Source organism: Trichoderma citrinoviride (genome assembly GCF_003025115.1).
Source record: "Trichoderma citrinoviride strain TUCIM 6016 unplaced genomic scaffold BBK36scaffold_8, whole genome shotgun sequence".
NCBI classification, from domain to species: Eukaryota; Fungi; Ascomycota; class Sordariomycetes; order Hypocreales; family Hypocreaceae; genus Trichoderma; species Trichoderma citrinoviride.
Window position 1 is genome coordinate 1,688,413 of NW_020194716.1, and position 17,717 is coordinate 1,706,129.

A 17,717-nucleotide genomic window follows, 5' to 3' on the forward strand; every position below is an offset into this window, starting at 1 on the left:
CTTTATACATCGCATGAGGTCACCTGACTCTCCGCTCTGTGCCATCATCACTGCTGCTGCTTTGCTTTTACCGTTCCTCCTCCTCCTGCTGCTGCTGCTGCTGCTGCTGCTCCCTTTTCTCATCATCATCACCACCAAGTTCTCCAGTCCCAAGCACATCTCTTACTACTTCGCAGCATCAGCTCAGGGCCTCAATTTCTTCTATGTTTAAATCTGCTTCCTGATAGCTGCTTTTTCCTAACTTGCAGTGCTGCCGGACTTACCTTTCCCATACGATTGCCATTTTCTTCATCTCCGTCGGCACTCGATCTCTATTGGCGCATGTGCTCTCTACAAAAAAGAACATAGTAGGCCTCCCGCATGATTGGATATGGAGTTCGGTTCGCTGCGTCGAAATTCTGTTGGCCGCCGGCTGCCAGCTGGCGGCAGCCTTGGGCACCAACTCCAGACAGCTGTCAACGCCAGCGCGGCCAATATTTATCATGACGCGTTCCCATTTCTCTGATCTTTCCGTTTGCAAAACTTCCACGCTCTCCAAACTCCGCACTTCGCGTTTTCTTCTCTCTTGTGTTCTGCCAGTTTGCGTCCCAACTCCCAACCTCCTCCCAGCCCTTCGGCATGGCGTCGCTACGGTCTATCATCGACCATGCGGTGCTTCCTCCCAAGACGCCAGGGGCCAAGGAAGATAACTACGACGCGATCTCGGGCGAGTTTCTGAAGAGGCTTCTGAACGCTTGCGAGAAGCTGAGGCATCTGGCTGGCCCGCCGCTCGCAGATGCCCTTCACTCTTTGAGCGAATCACTCCGAGCATGCAGAGCTCTGAACAGAGGACAACTCGATAAAAAAGCGCTGCTGAAACACTTCAGCCTGCTCAAACCGGACCTGACTCTCGTTTGCTATGTTGTCGAGCAGAACGCCGCAGTCCTCATCCGACGCGAGATCGACGAGTAAGTCTCTTGACCCCTTTGCCGGGACAATTAGTCCGGGTTACTGACCACGCCATGATAGAAGCAAAGAAGACTTCGTCGTTTTTGAGATTTTTGAAGTCTCTCCAATGACTGAGCATGTGCTGGCTGCAAATAATGCACTCACATGGGACTTTCCAGGCCGTGCTGTGCGTTTAAGGTCGGCCGAATTCAACAACAAGAAGTTTCAGGAAAATCTGGCTGCATTTCTTGAACAGGCGAGCATGGAAGCCATCCATCATGTGCAAGCTCGGGCCAAAAAAGCACGGGTTTCGGTCGCAGAGATTCGAGATACTCCCGATCCGGCACTGATCTCACAGATGCTTTTGGGCCTCCTCGAGGCCATCGGTGAATCTGCACCTGTTCCCAAGCTCAGGAAGAGAGTCAGAGACGATGTCAACTTCGCGACAAACGGCTTGTTGCCATGGCGGCGACTTCCTTTTTGGCTAGTACTACGAGTGGCAGCTCAAAGACATCTTCATCTTTCCCTGGGAAAATCAGGAAGAGCATGCTACAAACTGCTGATGTGCATCTTCTTTTCCGAACTGCTCGATGACGCTTCAGCGGAACTTTCATCCTTCGCCGGACCTGAACGTCTTGAGCCTGATGTGGTCATTACCCTTCGAGCCAAACTATGCCGTCGAATGATAAAACTCGAAAAGGAGAAGGTTAACGTGTCATCGACATACAAGCAGAGTTTCGACGCAGTCTTCTGCAGCACCGTTCCACATATTGAAGAATCGATCCGGCAAGCGAGCAATAATGTCCAAAAGGTTTGGGAGGACTTCAAGTCAAAGACGATGCGCCGTGTCCTGAGGCTACGACCACGTGCCTCAGATGACTCTGTACGGCTATCACTTACGAATAGTCGTAGCCATCTCGACCAGCTCTTGGCAAGATACTACGTTCCTTCTGCCAACCCTGGCGACACGTCGCTGGACCTTCCCGACCCTTTGGACAAGCCGCTTCAAGAAAAACTCGCCTTCACCAACAAGATATCAAATCTGGTCCAATTGGAATTGAACATCGAAAGAGATGCACAGAAGAAGCCACTTACTCCGCAGAAAGCGAAAGCTCGCTGCCAGGAGCTCGCCAGTAGCATCCACGACTATCTCAGCCAAGTGGGCGACCTTTACAACAGGGATCCTGCTCAGCAAAGCATCAAAATCCTCTCCATCTTTGAGCTCTGGATGCGGATGGATGAGTGCGCCATCGCTTGCTGCCCACTGTTGCGTAACTATAGGCCCATCTTCGATCCTCGACTGTTGGACGTACTGCAGTTGCCTACTCTGGCGGGCATGCGACGGCTACAGGCTATCCAGGCATACTTGGCACAACGTCGGGAGAATGCCAGACATCCTCACTTTTTGCACAACCGGACGGAAGGCAGCTTTCCCGTAGAGTATGCGCGCCAGGACGTAGTTATGGGGCAGCTAATGGTCAACATCCAAGAGGCTTCGGATGTAGACCGTGCTGTCAAGGAGGCGACTTGGGAAGAGGAAACCCGTCAGTACAAAGAATACACCGAGAAAATCAACAGCTTGGAGTGCTTATGCACATTCAATGGCGAAGTTCGCGATGTCTCGAACTGCGCGAGATGTCTATACTGGCGCCGCCGAAAGCGGCTGACCGTCCAAGTTCACGAGGATTTCCTTCCCATCGACGACTCCAAACGGCAATCGATCGTTTTTGAGCTCGCTGTCCCAACATACCTGTCGGCCTACCGGAATACGACTTGGGAAATCCTGCGCGATCTGGCCCATCCAACTCGGCAGTCTTCGGCTTCACCTCAAACGAAGCTTCATAAGTGCCCCCAGCTTCAGGGCTTCATGACAGCAGACAGCAGCTGCCTTTCTTTTGCATCGATCAAAAAGTGCTTCACCCAGACCCATTACAGCTTCAATAGTGGCTTGGTTCCTCTATCGAAGATCCTTTTGCCGTTTGCCGCCGACTTTGATCTCTACGATCATAGTGCCAAAGTCTGGGTGGCAGATCTCAACAAGCATCTGACTCTGCAGCATCTTTGCGGAGTGCATATTCCACGGGGCCTCTTCGCTACCGTGATGAAGTCCCAAAGCCATTCAGCCACGGATATCGACGGCCCATCATCTCACCAGATCCAAGCGAATCTCACGAAATGTCCCCCAAATATGTCTGCGGCTGAATTTTCCACATACCAAAAGCTTCTTGCTGGTAAACAGCGTCGGTGGTTGAACATTCTTGTTGAGTTAGGGTCTTCAAATCTCAACTTCAGCAACGAAGATACCACCATGTTACTGTCCCAGTTGGCCGTCCAGGCTGGTCCCTGCCTCGAGAAGGAAACCGGGGTCCTCCGATCCGTTCATGCAGTTATGGGAGAGCAAGAATTTGTCATTGGCCTAAGAGAGCAGATCGAGAATAGGCTGACGTCCATTCGAAACAACTGGAGGGAATCAAACTGCATGGAGCTGCTGATCAACTTGTCTCTGCGAATGTTTTCTCTACTGCCCGGCAGTCAAATGCGCTGTCATTCCAAGCATCTACTCAGCACAGCTCGAGTGGCCACCTTGGCTTGGATTTCACAGCTACAGATGGAGTCTAGAAAGACGCAGGATGGAGTGGTGGCGAGTCGTATTTCCTTGTACGGTCTCAAAGCAGCCTTACTGTGTCGCCGAACCTTTGAAGCACACATCGAGTCCAAGGCACAACTGACGTCCTCAGAGCTTTCTGCCTGGGTCAAAGCGTCGGTAGCACTGCAAGAAAACCTGACATTTGGCATCAGCGGCATGCCCACGATGTTAAGAAGCATGATGATCCGGGATGCCAAGATGGCTTGCCACCTGGAGAACGCGCTTCATGAGGCTGTTCAAGTGCATTCGAATGTTCTGGAGGAGGCCCTTGGACTGACTGGACAATGTCCGACGAAGGACCAAGCCCCAACTCATTCCCCTTGGACAAGGCTTTCGAATTCCCAATGGATAGTTTGTACCAAACTTGAGCCATTTGGACGCTCGCAAGTATTTCACCTGAATGTCCTGGACGGACATTTCTTAGTGAATGGAAAGCCGCGAGGAAGTCTTCCCATGGAAATGCGCAATCATCCAGCTGTTCGATCTCTCTTCGGAAATCGCCATCTATCTGTGTATCCTTCAGTCATTCCTCATATGACACATCAGCTTGCCGAATATGTTGAGGGTTACGCTATTCATTTTGGCATGCGCGGCTCTCAGATCACCATTCGGGCTATTACAGTCACCGGCGACCAGTTTGAGCTCCTTCGCCCTGAGATATTTTTAAGGGTTGCGGACGGCTCATTCGACTTACCTGCAAGCCTAGTAGACAACTGTTTTCACTGGCTGAATCTTAAGACGAGAGTCGTCCAAGTCCGCCGGCGACCGTGGACTTGGCAGCCGCAGGATTGGCTCATTGATCTACAACGCCAATCCGCAACTCGTGGTGGCCGCGATGACGTGATACTGGTAGATCCAAAGTCTCCGGAATTCAAGCAGATATCAAGAGTCTTTGAGCACTTTGAAACGCCACGAAACTTGACCGTCTTTCAAACTCGGTCTCCTACAGGAAGACTGTCAGTTGAGCTTCATCACCTAGACCTGTCATTCCACGTCAACAAGATCGGCTTGCTTTATAGCCGTGAACTCAAAGCTTCCATTGACTTGAACCAGGATATCGGTACATGGTATGGGCTTGCCAGCAAAATTGTGCTGCGGGCTTCTGCTGATAAGGACAAGAGGAGTGTCATCATACCTATCGGAGATATGACCTGGAGTCGCCATGATATCCACGTGTCTGTGAAGTTGAGCACTTCCAAAGGGTATTCTCGATTCGAGATTGATGATTGTGTCGGTCGACTTATAGCACCACCAGAGCGCCGCTTACTCTTTCTGAAAGCCACGTGCCATGCTGCGACGTCTTTCTGTTTGCCAGATCCTCTGACAGGCCACACCGGCACTGAAGAAGCACTCCGAATCCTCAACTCAGGTGCCGCTCAACCTTGGGCTCCATTTGCCCCAACTGACCTGCAAATGCTGACCAGTCTCCTCCCTCGGCGGGAATACTACCCTCAAACCATCAAACGCTTGCAAAAGGTGGCTTGGGATTCTTCTCTGACGACAACCATCCAGAGTGATTGCTTCGAAAGGATTATTAGGTCCATTGAAACGAGAGTCAACCGACTGGCGAAGTTCTCTTCATCCGAAACAGAATACGTGAACTCTGTCGGAGGATTCTCTCAGCTTCGCTATCGATCGCAAGTTCGACGGCAGCTCTACGAGCGTCCCACCCAGAATACCGCAGACCTGATCCAGACTGACTACACTTATCCAGCTCGTGATAAGCGGTCAACTCCAAGGGGCGACAGAGTCTACCACATCATCAAGCTTCTTCGTGCGTCTGAGCCACGCATAAACATGAGCAACGACCTCATGAAAATCCTCGAGACCTGGGATTCTATAGACGGCTTTAGTGAGGGCCTCCCTTCACGGAGCGTACAGCCCCTTGCTAGCCAGCTCGAAGATTCAGTCAGTTCGCGCTGGGGAAGCTTGGTCAGCATGTGCCGTAACACAAAGGATTCATCTTTGTGGGCTTTTCAGCTAGGTCTACTGGCTTTCAACCTCGAAGTTGACATGGACCTTGTAATGTCTTTTGTCGGATTCTGTCGCATAAAGCAGATCAACCAACTGGAACCTCCGCCGCACGCTACATTCTCACGCTTCAAGGATCGTGGTCCAATCTCAGCCGACACTCTTCAAGAACTCATCTCCAATGCTTATATACCTGCGCAAAACGTCAAAAGGAGCAAGGGGAGGGCGTATGCAGACAGTGAACGCCACCAGAAAAACTGCGAAGAACAAGGCAAACAGCTCACTCAACTTCTATTGGCTCAGTGGCCTCAACTTCCAGATCATGCCAGCTTCACCACCAATGACTTGTCTCTCATCGACGTGGATCTTGCTTTAGACTATATCGAGCCGGAGTGGGACCGCAGGTGCCATAACGACGAGTTGTGTGCTTATATCGCCAAAGTTGATGCGATTTTGCGTGGATATCGGGGGCTTCAAGTCACAGAACGCCCTCAGCCTCCCATGTCAAGTGCCTCTCAATTTGTTACCAGAGCGGACGAGCGCATAATCCCATCGGTGTCGCAAGATCTTGTGATTAAGACATGTCCACCGCTCGAAATTTTCAAGATTGATCTCTCTGCCAAAGCGTATGAGGAGAGGAGTTCGGTCCGTGAAGACCAAAGAGAACAGGAGGGGTCGTCAAAGGAGATTGTAGAGTTGGAAGGGATTCTCACCTCTTTTGCTCGGTCACCTGATGCCCTTCGGAATAGCTATAGCCAAGATTTGTTGAGCAGCTTGGCGGCTTTCAAAAGGAGCCATGGAGGACCAGGCAGTGGCTCAAATTGGTCGAATCCCTCTGCGGAAACTATTGCGGAAACTGTTGCGGACGCCATTCAGAGCATGAAATTAGTAGCAAGCTTCTACAACGACTCCATCCAAGACGCACTTTGGGCAGGCGACTCTAGCTTTAAGTGGCTCAAGATGGGTAACCTTTTGCCATGCTCAACTACCGTAGAGATGCTTGAGCTCCTACAGTCCAAGGCCGATCACCAGTTTGGGCCTGGAATGAAGAATGCACTGATCGTGTATGGCTGCGCAATAGCTGAGCTTCAGAGACTACGACGACTGCGGACAGCTGCTCTCCAAAACAACCGACGCGGTATAGCTGAAGAGCTGCAGAACACTGGCCATGAGAACTGGAATCCCGCCGAAGAAAATCCAGATTGGCTCCTCCTTGAGATCGATAGCAATATCCTCATCCGTGAGGACCAAATCGATGTTGCACGGGCCATTATTAACCCAGTCTCGGGCGAAAACAGTGTGCTGCAACTGAACATGGGACGCGGTAGGTTATACCAGATTCTTGCTTAAGTATGACAACGGACTGACTTCTGTGACCAGGCAAGACCTCGTGCATCATGCCCATGGCGGCAGCTGTGCTGGCCAACGGGAACAATGTCTCTCGTCTTATTGTTCCAAAGCCGCTAATCATGCAGACAGCGCAGATGATGCATTCAAGGCTGGGTGGCCTCGTTGGTCGAGACATATGCCACATACCATTCTCTCGACAAACGCCCACTACCGACGACGTACTGGAGGCATACAGTGAACTGCACAGGGATATCCAGAGGTCGCAGGGCTTGATATTGACCAGCCATGAACACGTGCTCTCTTACAGGTTATCCGGTCTGCAACGGCTCGCAGACAACAAGCTGGCTGAGGCGGGAAGAATGATCAAGTTCCAGAACTGGCTAAATGCGCACTGTCGTGACTTGCTCGACGAATCGGATTTCACTCTGTCTCCCAAGACTCAACTGAACTATCCAAGCGGGGGAGAAATTGCGGTTGATGGGCATCCCTTCCGATGGCAGGTTGCACAGGGCCTGCTTGCTATAGCAGCAGAGTACATTCCGCGGCTAAAGGTTCGCTTTCCTGGAAGCATCGAAGTGGTTACTCGCTCGTCTTGGTTTCCGTCCGTACAGTTTCTCAAGAGCGACGTCGAAGATGAGCTTCACCGACTTATCATCGAAGATATTGCGAGCGGCAGAGCGCCATTCCTTCACCAAGATAAGGTGGTCAATGATAACACACGATTGGCAATCAAGAAAGTGCTGTCTGAAGAAGCGTTCGATAACAACTTGTTTGAGAAGGCCAGCAAGGCTTTTGCTGACCCAAAGAGCGCGAGGACCAAGCTGCTGGTTGTCAGAGGCCTACTTGTTCACAAAATCATGATACTTTGCCTTGGGAAGAGATGGAATGTCCAGTACGGCCTGCACCCGACTCGCTCTCCCGTTGCAGTTCCCTTTGCAGCCAAGGGTGTCCCGTCTGAGCTGTCAGAGTACGGCCATCCAGATGTCGCCATTGTCTTGACATGTCTGAGTTTTTATTCCGCTGGTCTCTCTTATGATCAGCTTCGACAGGGATTGCAGCGTGTGCTAACTTCCGAGGATGCGGCTTTGGAATATGAGCGATGGATTTCAGAGTCCACTCTGCCCCTGGCATTGCAGTCCTGGAATTTGATCAACGTGGATGATGAGATCCAGATGCAAGCTCTTTGGCGCCATCTGGGAAAGAATAGAGTGGTGACCAACCACTTCATGAACAACTTTGTTTTCCCGCTCCATGCCCGGCAGTTCGCCGTAAAGCTTCAGGCTTCGGCGTGGGACGTGCCTCTCAAACTGTCGAGAACGATTCCCGGTGCGCGGACGACAGGCTTCAGCGGCACCAACGACAACCGATACATTCTCCCCATGACGATTCGGCAAGAGGATCTTCCCAGCTTGCTTCAGACGAATGCCGAGGTTTTGTCGTATCTGCTGCAGCCCAGGAATCGGGAATACACAGTCTTGACTGACCGCAATAAGCGGCGCCTCGGTGAGTATGAGATGCTTCAGATGCTTTACCGTCAAAAAATCAAAATCCTTATCGATGCTGGCGCATATATTCTTGAGACGGGAAACAGAGCTGTAGCTGGGATGTGGTTCTCCATCGATCCCCACGCACAGTCAGCTGTTTACTTTCGCGACGACAACAGACCTTGGGTTATGTTTCGAGATACAGCAAAAGAGGATATGCCCTTGTTAGCAACAAGGCTTGCAGACGATCTCACGGGATGCTTCGTCTACTTCGATGAGGCTCATACCAGAGGCGTAGACCTGAAGCTACCGGAAGATGCAAGAGCGGCACTGACTTTGGCACTAAAGCAGACAAAGGATAATACTATGCAAGGTAAGTGTCCCTGTCTTCTATACACGCTCTGTGTTTTGGTAATCCTTCGGGGCGAGAATGATGCTAACTATTACATCTCATCTCAGCGGCCATGCGCCTGAGGCAGTTGGGCTCTACGCAAGCAGTGACATTTTTCGCTCCCCCAGAAGTCGACCTGAGCATCAAAGAGGCCTGCGAGAAGTATCATTTGTATTCAGCAGGGCAGTTGATCGGGTCTCCCGAGGTCATCTTTTGGCTTCTTGAACAAACTTGCCGTGCTAATGAGGACTTGCGACCACTCTTTGTGGCACAGGGCAGGGACTTCTGTCGACGTGAGAACGCCTTGTTACAGTACCCGGAGTTCTTGAACTCGTCGGCATTGAGGTCGAAGCTTCTCCAGCTGTTAAAGCAGCCAGAACATCAAACGCTTGCCCAGTTGTACGGAGCAATGTCGAACAGAGGATCGTCGCAACCACATGGTCCGCTGAAGTCTTTGCGACTCCAAAAGTTCGCTGATACGCTTGGAGGCTATGCGGACACCGGCTTGTCTTTACTTGAAGTCATGGGAGAAGTCGAGCAGGAGCGACAAGTGGAGGTGCAGGTTGAAGCAGTCCGCGAGGTAGAGAAGCCCGTTCAGTATCAACCGCTCAAATTTGCCGGCCTGAGCGCGGTCATTCGAAACTTCATGGAAACTGGAGTGTTAGAGACCAACTTTGCCGAGACTATCCATGCTCTCGACTACATTGGCAAGACCACGGTGGGAAAGAAGTTTGGGATCCGCAGCAGAGGAACAAGACTCTTTGTTTCACGGGAGTTTTGTCAGACTATTGTCCTGCCCAAGGCGGACAAGACTGTCGGTGACCATTTTCTGGTAAGCTCAACACTTTCTATCCAATCTCTTGTTGCTATGATCAATGCGGCCTGATGCTAACCGTTTCGTGATACTGACAGCGCCCTGTGGAATGGCTTCTTTGGAGTCCGTCTACCCAGACCGCCCTCGTCGTCATTCCCGAAGAGGTAGAGCTGCTTATTCCGGCGCTTCGATCTTCTCCGACCAAAGCAAAGATACATCTGATCGCCTACGCCGCTCCCATTACCCGAGCTATGGTGCCCTTCAATGAGCTTCGATATTACTCATTCCCGCCAATTCCGGCAAATACTTCGTTTCCCGCGTGGCTCAAGGTCGAGCTGGGCATTTTGGCAGGCCGACTCTACACAGATTACGAAGAGTGGAAGCTCACGGACGACTATGTCAGAGGGACACAGGGCAATAAACCGATCAGCCTTGCCTTTCTTATAGAATGGCTTGGTCTTCGTTGCAGAGCTCATGACATCCTTCATACGCCTATAGGCTACATTTGCCTTGGCCGGGAGGCGACTGAGTCCCACCCGTTTTTTGTGCGAAACACTGCTGCAGTTACTCCTGATGTTACGGCCGCTCAACCCGACGATGTTGCCGAGAAGTTGAGGGATGTGAAGCTGGATGCCTGGAGATGATGAACCACGAATGCCGTTGTATTTGTCGCCAAATTTGAAAGGATGTGACTGAAGGAATTGAAGGCTGAGAGACGAAAATTTTGCTGCTTGACTTGAGTATGGAAAAAACTTGTGCCTGGGAAACATGTGGAAAAGGTTGATGGATAAAAAGGGATGAGCATGAGTGAGATTGTCGTCAGCTGCGAGGGTCGAGGGAGATAACGTGTCTTGTAAGAGCCTTGTAGTTATATACGTCGATTGCTTTTTTCTGTACTTGGAAGAAGGAGGGGTGAGAGAGCGATTGTGCTTCAAGTGAGCCCATCTCATGCTGTTGCTGATACAGGTCGGAATGAGGTCAATCTTGTATGGAGAAGCATCATGTTCTCATACTAAAGGGGACATATAAAAAAGCCATGCTACTTATGCAGCCGAGAACCTCCGTTATGCCTTCACACAAAGAACAGTAAGCTTGATAGTAGTCATTCCATTATGTGGCCCCGTCTCTCCCATGGCAGCAGCTCAAGCTTATATATATCAGAAGAAGGATCTGTCCAAGAATAGTCAGAACCACGCAAAACACATCGTAAAGAGCAATACCCTGCTTAACCTAACCTGATAAGCACATTGATGACAATTATCCACAACGGCCCGAGCATGCTCAGGCCCATCGTTTCATCCTCCCGCGATACTCATCATCCGTGAATACTTACCGCTCCTCGGGCCTCCCCTCCTCGCCACCTAAGCTTATCATCCGACCTTTTTTACGAAGCATTACTACTCCAATATTGCCCCATAGACACTCTCACACGCCCCATTGCCTCCTCGTCTTCCTCCTCCACTCTCCCCATTCAGATAGATACCCTGGTTTCCATGTACACAAAGTTCCTCTACAAGAAAAGGCAGAAACAAGGCATATCCACGCCCCCCTATTCGCCTCTTCCCCTCAACCAACCCCTACACAAAACCCCCAACAGTCTCGTCTACAGTGCTCCCCCCCCCCATCCCCAAGACTTTGCCTCCCTCATGATCCAGCACGTTTCAAGTACACGTACAGCTTACCATACGAAAGTGACATACGCCCTCCACACGCCCCCCTTTCTCTCCTCACCACCACCAAACACACACCCCCCTTTCCTCCTTCTTACAAACAGCACATAACACCGTATTAACCCCCCTAGAGACACAACCCCCTCCCCGGACATGCTCAGGTATCAAGCCCCATAGCTTTATTCGCCTCCAAACCAAGGTCCCTCGCATATTCCCCCGTTCCCCGTTCCCCATTTCCCCCCCTTCGCCGAGTTCTTGCCTCCTTACGAAGTCTCCCATGTTTCTCCTCTTTCTCCTCCCATCTTTCAGAGGTTTTGCCTCCCCTCGGCCCTTCTACACCACTCTTCTCCACTGCTCTGTGGGATCCAGTCCCAAAAGTTCCCAAGTTAAACATGCGAGAGTATGTACACCGAGGCCAATTCCTTCCATCCTTCATTCTCTCCCCCCCTCCCACCCACTCAGTCCAGTAGAGAAAAGATCCATACGTCTATCGACTGTCTACCCCAAATCTACATTTAAAGTCCACCCAATCAAACATATCCCACAGGAGGAAGACCGTGAGGGGAACAAAGCAAAGGAAACGATAGTCTCCCCCTCTTATCAAACCATAGCAACAATAGTAAGAAGAATAATCAAAGCTGAAAAGGCAAGCCTCAGCGGGCAGTCATCCCTTCTATTTGATACCGAACTTCGTCCGGCCGGAACACAGAAGTGCGCATAAAGAAGGTGGGAAAAGGTGGAAGGAAAGGGAAAGGCGTCTGGCGCCATACTTGTTACGTGCAGTGTCATACGCCCAGATCTAGACTCCGGGGTCTTGTAGATGCTTGGGCAGCTATACGTCAGCGAGACGTCTTTATAAACTTAGCCATTCGGTGTCAGTACCATCGAATCGTCCCTCTGGTTGGTAGTCCATGTCTGTCCGGTTGTTTGAGATGTCGTTGCGAAACTGCCTACTGATAGGGGTACCAAGAACCCCTTTACTGGAAGAGAAAGCGTGCTTCAATGATCAAAAATGTGTATAGAGAAGCTAAAGTTGTGTCACGCCGGGTCGTCCCTCAGCAGACAGATATTGATATCATAATCATAACGTTGCCCATGTTCCATCGCAAAAAAGTCCCTTATCCCAAACTCCACCAGGGGTTCCAAGCCCTGTCCACACGCGCGTATACCCAAACCCAAGTCCCAATCCACTCACAAACCCGACCCTTTACACGTCCAGCGTCTTCTCGACAAACTCAATCTTTTCGTCCTTCTCGTCGCCATCGCGGTGGAGAAGAGCAACCTCCAAGGAGGAGTAGATGACGTCGGCATCGCCAGTCCTCTCTTCGCCCTCGCGGGCAAATTCCCACTCGGAGCGTGTGAACCTCTCAAGCACCTGCGGGGCCATGTTGACAAAGCGGAACTGCAGCTCCTTGCCAATGTACTTGCGCAGGGCCATCTTCAGCTCGATAAGGAGCAAGACACCAGTCGTGTCGATGAATGAAATCTGGCCGAAATCAAGCACAATATAGCGCAAGGGGGAAATGTCTGTGGAAATGGGTTGGATATGTTCGCGTTTACGAATGTTGGCAACTCGCCGCCTCGTAGAGTCGTTCCACATTCGGTTGTCCTCGGCGGCTTGCACCTGTGCGGCGTTGGGCGTGTAGCGAACCTTGATGTCATCAACAATCGCATTCTTGAGACGCTCGGCGTGAGGAAACAGTAGATCGGTCGTGAATCTGACAAAATACGCTTCCGGGGGGACATCGATCTCCGCATCAACGGGACGGCTCTTGGAAAGTGTCCAGTGGTTGTTCTCCGCCTGCGAGTGAGAGACCTTGACCAATTTAGGGAAGGCAAGTCTGAGAAGGGTATACACGAGGCTGAAGGCCACGGATACGGCCAACCCAATCTCGGTTGAGGTGAAGAGCGTCACCCAGAAGCCGAGCATAGAAGCGATAAAATCGATGAAGCTGATTCTCCAGTATCGGTAAAAGAGCTTGGGCGGGGAGACGAGATGAGCGACGGCCATGATCTAGAAGGAAGAAAGCGCGTTAGCATCCTTTTGAGTTCCAATGGCCTGGGATGAAACTTACAATGATAGCCGCAAGAGTTGCCTTGGGGATCCAGTACAGGGCCGGAGCAAGCTCGTAGAGAGTCAAGAGAACGAAGCCAGCGGTGAAGATAAAGTTGAGCGGGGACTTTGAGCCGGCCTCGCTGGAAACAGCCGTGCGACTCATGGCTCCTCCAGACGCCATCGAGCCTTGAATGCTGGCAACCATGTTGGCGGTTCCAAGGAACAAGAGCTCCTGAGAGCGGTCAATGTCGTATCCGTTTCGCAGACCAAAGGCCTTGCCAACACCCAGATGCTCGATGGACATGGCGATGAAGGGGGCGACAGATCGACCGGCGACCTTGGCGAGGAGAGAGGCGTCATGAGTCTTGGCCTTGGCCAGACCGCTGGAGTTGATCTCAGTCACAGCCCACATGTAATCTTCCTCATCACGGTTGTGGTTAACGCCCCAGGAGATCAAGGTGTAGATAACGAGGACGACTGCCGCTCGGCTGGTGCAGACAAACTTGATCCACTTGTTCTTCTTGCCCAGAGTCTTGCCGACGTGCTCGAAGACGAGGAGCATCGCAATACCAGTCAAGCCAATGCAAGCCGTCATGCCCTGGATCTTGTCAAGGTGGCCAAGGACGCCGCGGATGATTTCGACAGTTGTGCTACCGACCGTGAGACCGACGAGCGAGCCGACCTGGCCGAGCAAGATGACCAAGGCAACGGCCGAAATCCAGCCAGTCAAGACGGGTCCGCTAACGAAGTCGAGGAGGAAACCGAGTTTGAGAGCTCCAACAATCAGGGCGTAGACACCAACCATGAAGGCCACGGCCGAAGCAACTGTGGCCGGGTTTTCATCTGGCAGGGAGGCAACCGCCTCAGCGGTAAGAAGACCAAGGACCGATGTTGGGCCAGTAGAGACCTCTGCATGATGGAACTTTATCAGCAAAGGCTCAAAAACAAGACGGCGTGTGCCGCTGTTATATAGTAGAATCATGCGGAGAGGCAGTTAGACTAACCTTTAGACGTTCCCATGAAGAGATAGAGCAAGGACGGAATCCAGGCAGAGTACAGGCCGTGTACCACCGGGATAGTGGCAATCTTGGCGTAGGAAATGCCCTGAGGCACAAACATGACACCAACCGTAATGCCGGCAATGAAGTCGTTCAGTAGCCACTTGGGATTGTATCTGGGCAGCCATTGGACGATGGGAACCTTTTCGATGAGGTACTCGGCTGCTGCAGACGGGATGCGGCGAGCAATAGGACCAGCCCAACGCTTGGCCCTGTTGATGTTGGTATCAGTACGGTAGGCCGTAATGACATCCTCTTTAGCGTGGGAAAGGCCCTTGGAAACCTTCTCCATGTTGGCGGTTTCGGAGAGTCTCGGGGAGTGTGTTTGAAGCCCGAGATCAGGAGGTTCGGGAAGGTCTCGGGGTTGCGGCAACCTGATCAAGCCTTAGTTGGCTCGAGATACACAAGTCGATGTGCGTATATAAGAGCTAGGGCCAACCTTGATGCTGTCGATGGAGCCGGATGCCGATGGTCAAAGCTGGGGGAGGGGAAAAGGAGAAAAAGGGGGAGCTCCTCGACTCTATATAGGTGCGAGTATGGCGACTCCAAAACCCAGACGTCTCCTTGGCGATGACTATCAATGCCTAGGCAGTTGAGAACGAGCCTGCCTCACGCTGAATGGCTGTTGCAATACTCGGGCTCAAGAACTTCAAAACGAATGGTACCCTCCAAAAAGTACCGGTCCTTAGATTTGACAAGGAAATCCGAATCTGTCGCATGCAGGACACCAACTTTATCCGAGTTACCACCCTCCCTTGACGAGCAAGAAAGGCGAAGGACGAGGCACACCAACCTTGATCACAGTCGTCGACGGTTCACCGAGAGGGGTAGCATTGGGAGCTAAGAATCGCCTCGACGACAGCAAACGCGAATCTCGAAGCACACACGAGTGCCTGGCTCGGCAGTATTTCAAGGCCCTCTCTGGATGGGGAACGTCATGTTGCATGGCCCGGACGTCCTGTTACAGTCGCCGCGTGCAGAGCAAACGAGCAATTGCTCCGTGCATGCAGGCAGTGTCGACAAGGAAGCCGTCTGTCATTCTATCCCATGTACGAAGTAATCTGGACTTCGTGCTAGTGTGCCGTTAACGACATGTGCAACCGGCCGCGTATTGAGCTGCGCTTATGGCCGGTCACTTGGATCCCCGGAAGAGCCAGGGCGTGTTGCTCCGTGTATGCCTGTAAGTATCTTGACCAGGCTCCCCTCCCCTACGGCTCCTTTCCGTCTCCCACGAGTAGTATGTGAATAGTCATCGAGACAGGGTGTGTGTACAAGTACATACCTGAGAAGCGTCGGGACATAATGACAGCTTAATTCTCATCCAAAAGAAGAACCAACGGCTCTCGCAAACGCTCCCCAGTTCACGGGGTAATGTTCGCTAACTAGCTTCTCCAGTCGGCGTGAGGAGTCAGGGCCCGAGTTGGAAATGCTGGCACCGAGCCAATGAAGGCAGCCAGAAGAAGGCCTTCTGTCCCCCACGACGAGGCGAGCTGTTGGAGAATCACACAGTTGCGCCATGGCGAGCCCCTCAGTGGCGTCTTCTGGGCGATAGAGTAGTAACTCAATTCTAACCCCCCTGTCAGAGGCTAAACATGTTTAGCGGCCGGCTAGCATGATGCTGTCCGCAGTGGGTATCTCTTATTGCAGGTCTGCAGGCATCGTCAACGGGGAGCTGGCCATGTTTTGCCCCTGTAGCCGTTCAATTTACCTTTTGCTCCTCTGTTCCACCAAGTCCACCTTTCCTGCCGTCTGAACGAGCCGTCCAATCTTTCTTGTGAGCCTGGAAAGGAGACCTCCACTCACGACGAAGAACCGGCCGGTGTCAACGACGTGATCTGTTGCTCGTCTCCACATTGTAGACAAGCGGGCGGGGTTCGGGAGAATCCACGGGCTTGCAAGTTTAATCGAGAGATGGCATCAAGCACAAAGACCGGGGTGTTGCAGAATAGTACATGTGCTCCGTACTCTGTACTCCGTCACGTACTTGTGCTCTTTCCTGGTCCTTGCAGGTATCACGGCAAGGCATCCAGGGCATCTTGCAATTCCACCAGGGGATCAGCATGCCAATGATAGATTATCATCAACGCTTCCAGCCGTGCCGGTTTTCCGAACAAGGTGACATGGCGTTGCAGTGATGCGAGCCAAGACCGTTACACAGCAGCGTGTGCCCAGAAACGAGAAGGGAACCGTTTGACTGGCATCTGTCATGTACGTATGTATGTACATACAAGCAGTACCTTGTCGGCTTGAAATAGACCCTACCGCATGAGGTGTACCTTGTCAACTACACGTCTTCGAGCTGTAGGCTAACGGTCAGCTCTCGACTAATACTTACCACATAGCTTGAAAAGAAAACGAGAAAGAAAGGGGAGGACTTCGGAGCAACATGGAAGAGCTGGGAGCTGGTCATCGGGGGGGAGTGGCTGCTCGCCGTCCCCTGTTCCTGGCAAGGGGATCTCCAAAAGCGCCTCTCCGGACTTCAAATGAAGACGACGAGGCCGCATCTGATGGCGATGGAGTTCCGTGAGTGGCTGGCGCAGGCACTCCGGCAGATGGGCTTAGCCCAGGCGGCTAGTGCGGAGACCACTTCTTGACCCCGGGGGGCCTTTGCGTCTCCAGCTCGACTGCATCTCCAACTGCCAACGGCTGGCATTGCCTTTTCCTCTTCGTCGATTTAGCTGGTTCCAGCCCTGCTAGTGTGGACTTGCCCTATCTGTACCACGCCCATCTGCTGTGATTGGGCTCGGCGATCCTGCACGACCCCCTCCTGGGCAACATGTCCACCCTGGGAACAATGGGTCCCTTCAGCGGCAAGGAAACCAAGCAATGCAACGCTGAGGCTGCATGGGCTGTGTCCCGTTTTAGAAACAGGCGACGGATAACTCGGGCAGCGACTCCTGGTTGGCGTAGCATCAGCCAGACCTCGGGCCCCTGGTGGAGAGAAATGCTCGCCAAATATGCCTGTACATGCGTGCCGTCCTTTGTCAGCCTCGAACTGCTGGCGTTGAAGCCGAGCTGCGAACATGAGATACTCACTCATCAACCTGGACTCTCTCCAGCATCTCGTCGAATCTGCTTGACATCCAATAGCTGTTTGATAGCTCGGCGCCTCTTTGCGGGGTACATTAGGCAAATGGAGATGAAGTGGAGAGATTGTCGCGGAAGGCCAGCGATGGTGATGGAGCTAGAAGGCGGCAGGACCACTGGGAACCTCCACTATCTGGGGTTCGGGGAAGCGAAAGTAGGCAAGACTAGCGATTAGCACTGCTCTTAGTGCGTTTGAGTGTGTACATCTACCTAGGGCCGCGTTAGTGTTAAGGTAAGGTAGGTACTCTCGTAACCACCTCTT

General features: G+C 52.1%; 2 protein-coding genes across 2 annotated transcripts; one reads left to right on the forward strand and one right to left on the reverse strand.

Annotated features, from left to right (window-relative positions):
- Window positions 1-618: 618 nt before the first annotated feature.
- Window positions 619-10,228, forward strand: BBK36DRAFT_1120856 (hypothetical protein; the record flags this gene model as incomplete). The annotated part of the gene is made up of 5 exons (XM_024890750.1): window positions 619-947; window positions 1,009-6,869; window positions 6,926-8,752; window positions 8,839-9,602; window positions 9,683-10,228. The coding sequence occupies 5 exons, from the start codon at window positions 619-621 to the stop codon at window positions 10,226-10,228; spliced, it is 9,327 nt and encodes a 3,108-aa protein (XP_024749364.1).
- Window positions 10,229-12,461: 2,233 nt separating this feature from the next.
- Window positions 12,462-14,660, reverse strand: BBK36DRAFT_1121103 (sulfate permease; the record flags this gene model as incomplete). The annotated part of the gene is made up of 3 exons (XM_024890789.1): window positions 12,462-13,268; window positions 13,330-14,219; window positions 14,315-14,660. 3 exons carry the CDS (start codon window positions 14,658-14,660, stop codon window positions 12,462-12,464), a joined length of 2,043 nt encoding a protein of 680 aa, XP_024749365.1.
- Between the last annotated feature and the right edge of the window lie 3,057 nt (window positions 14,661-17,717).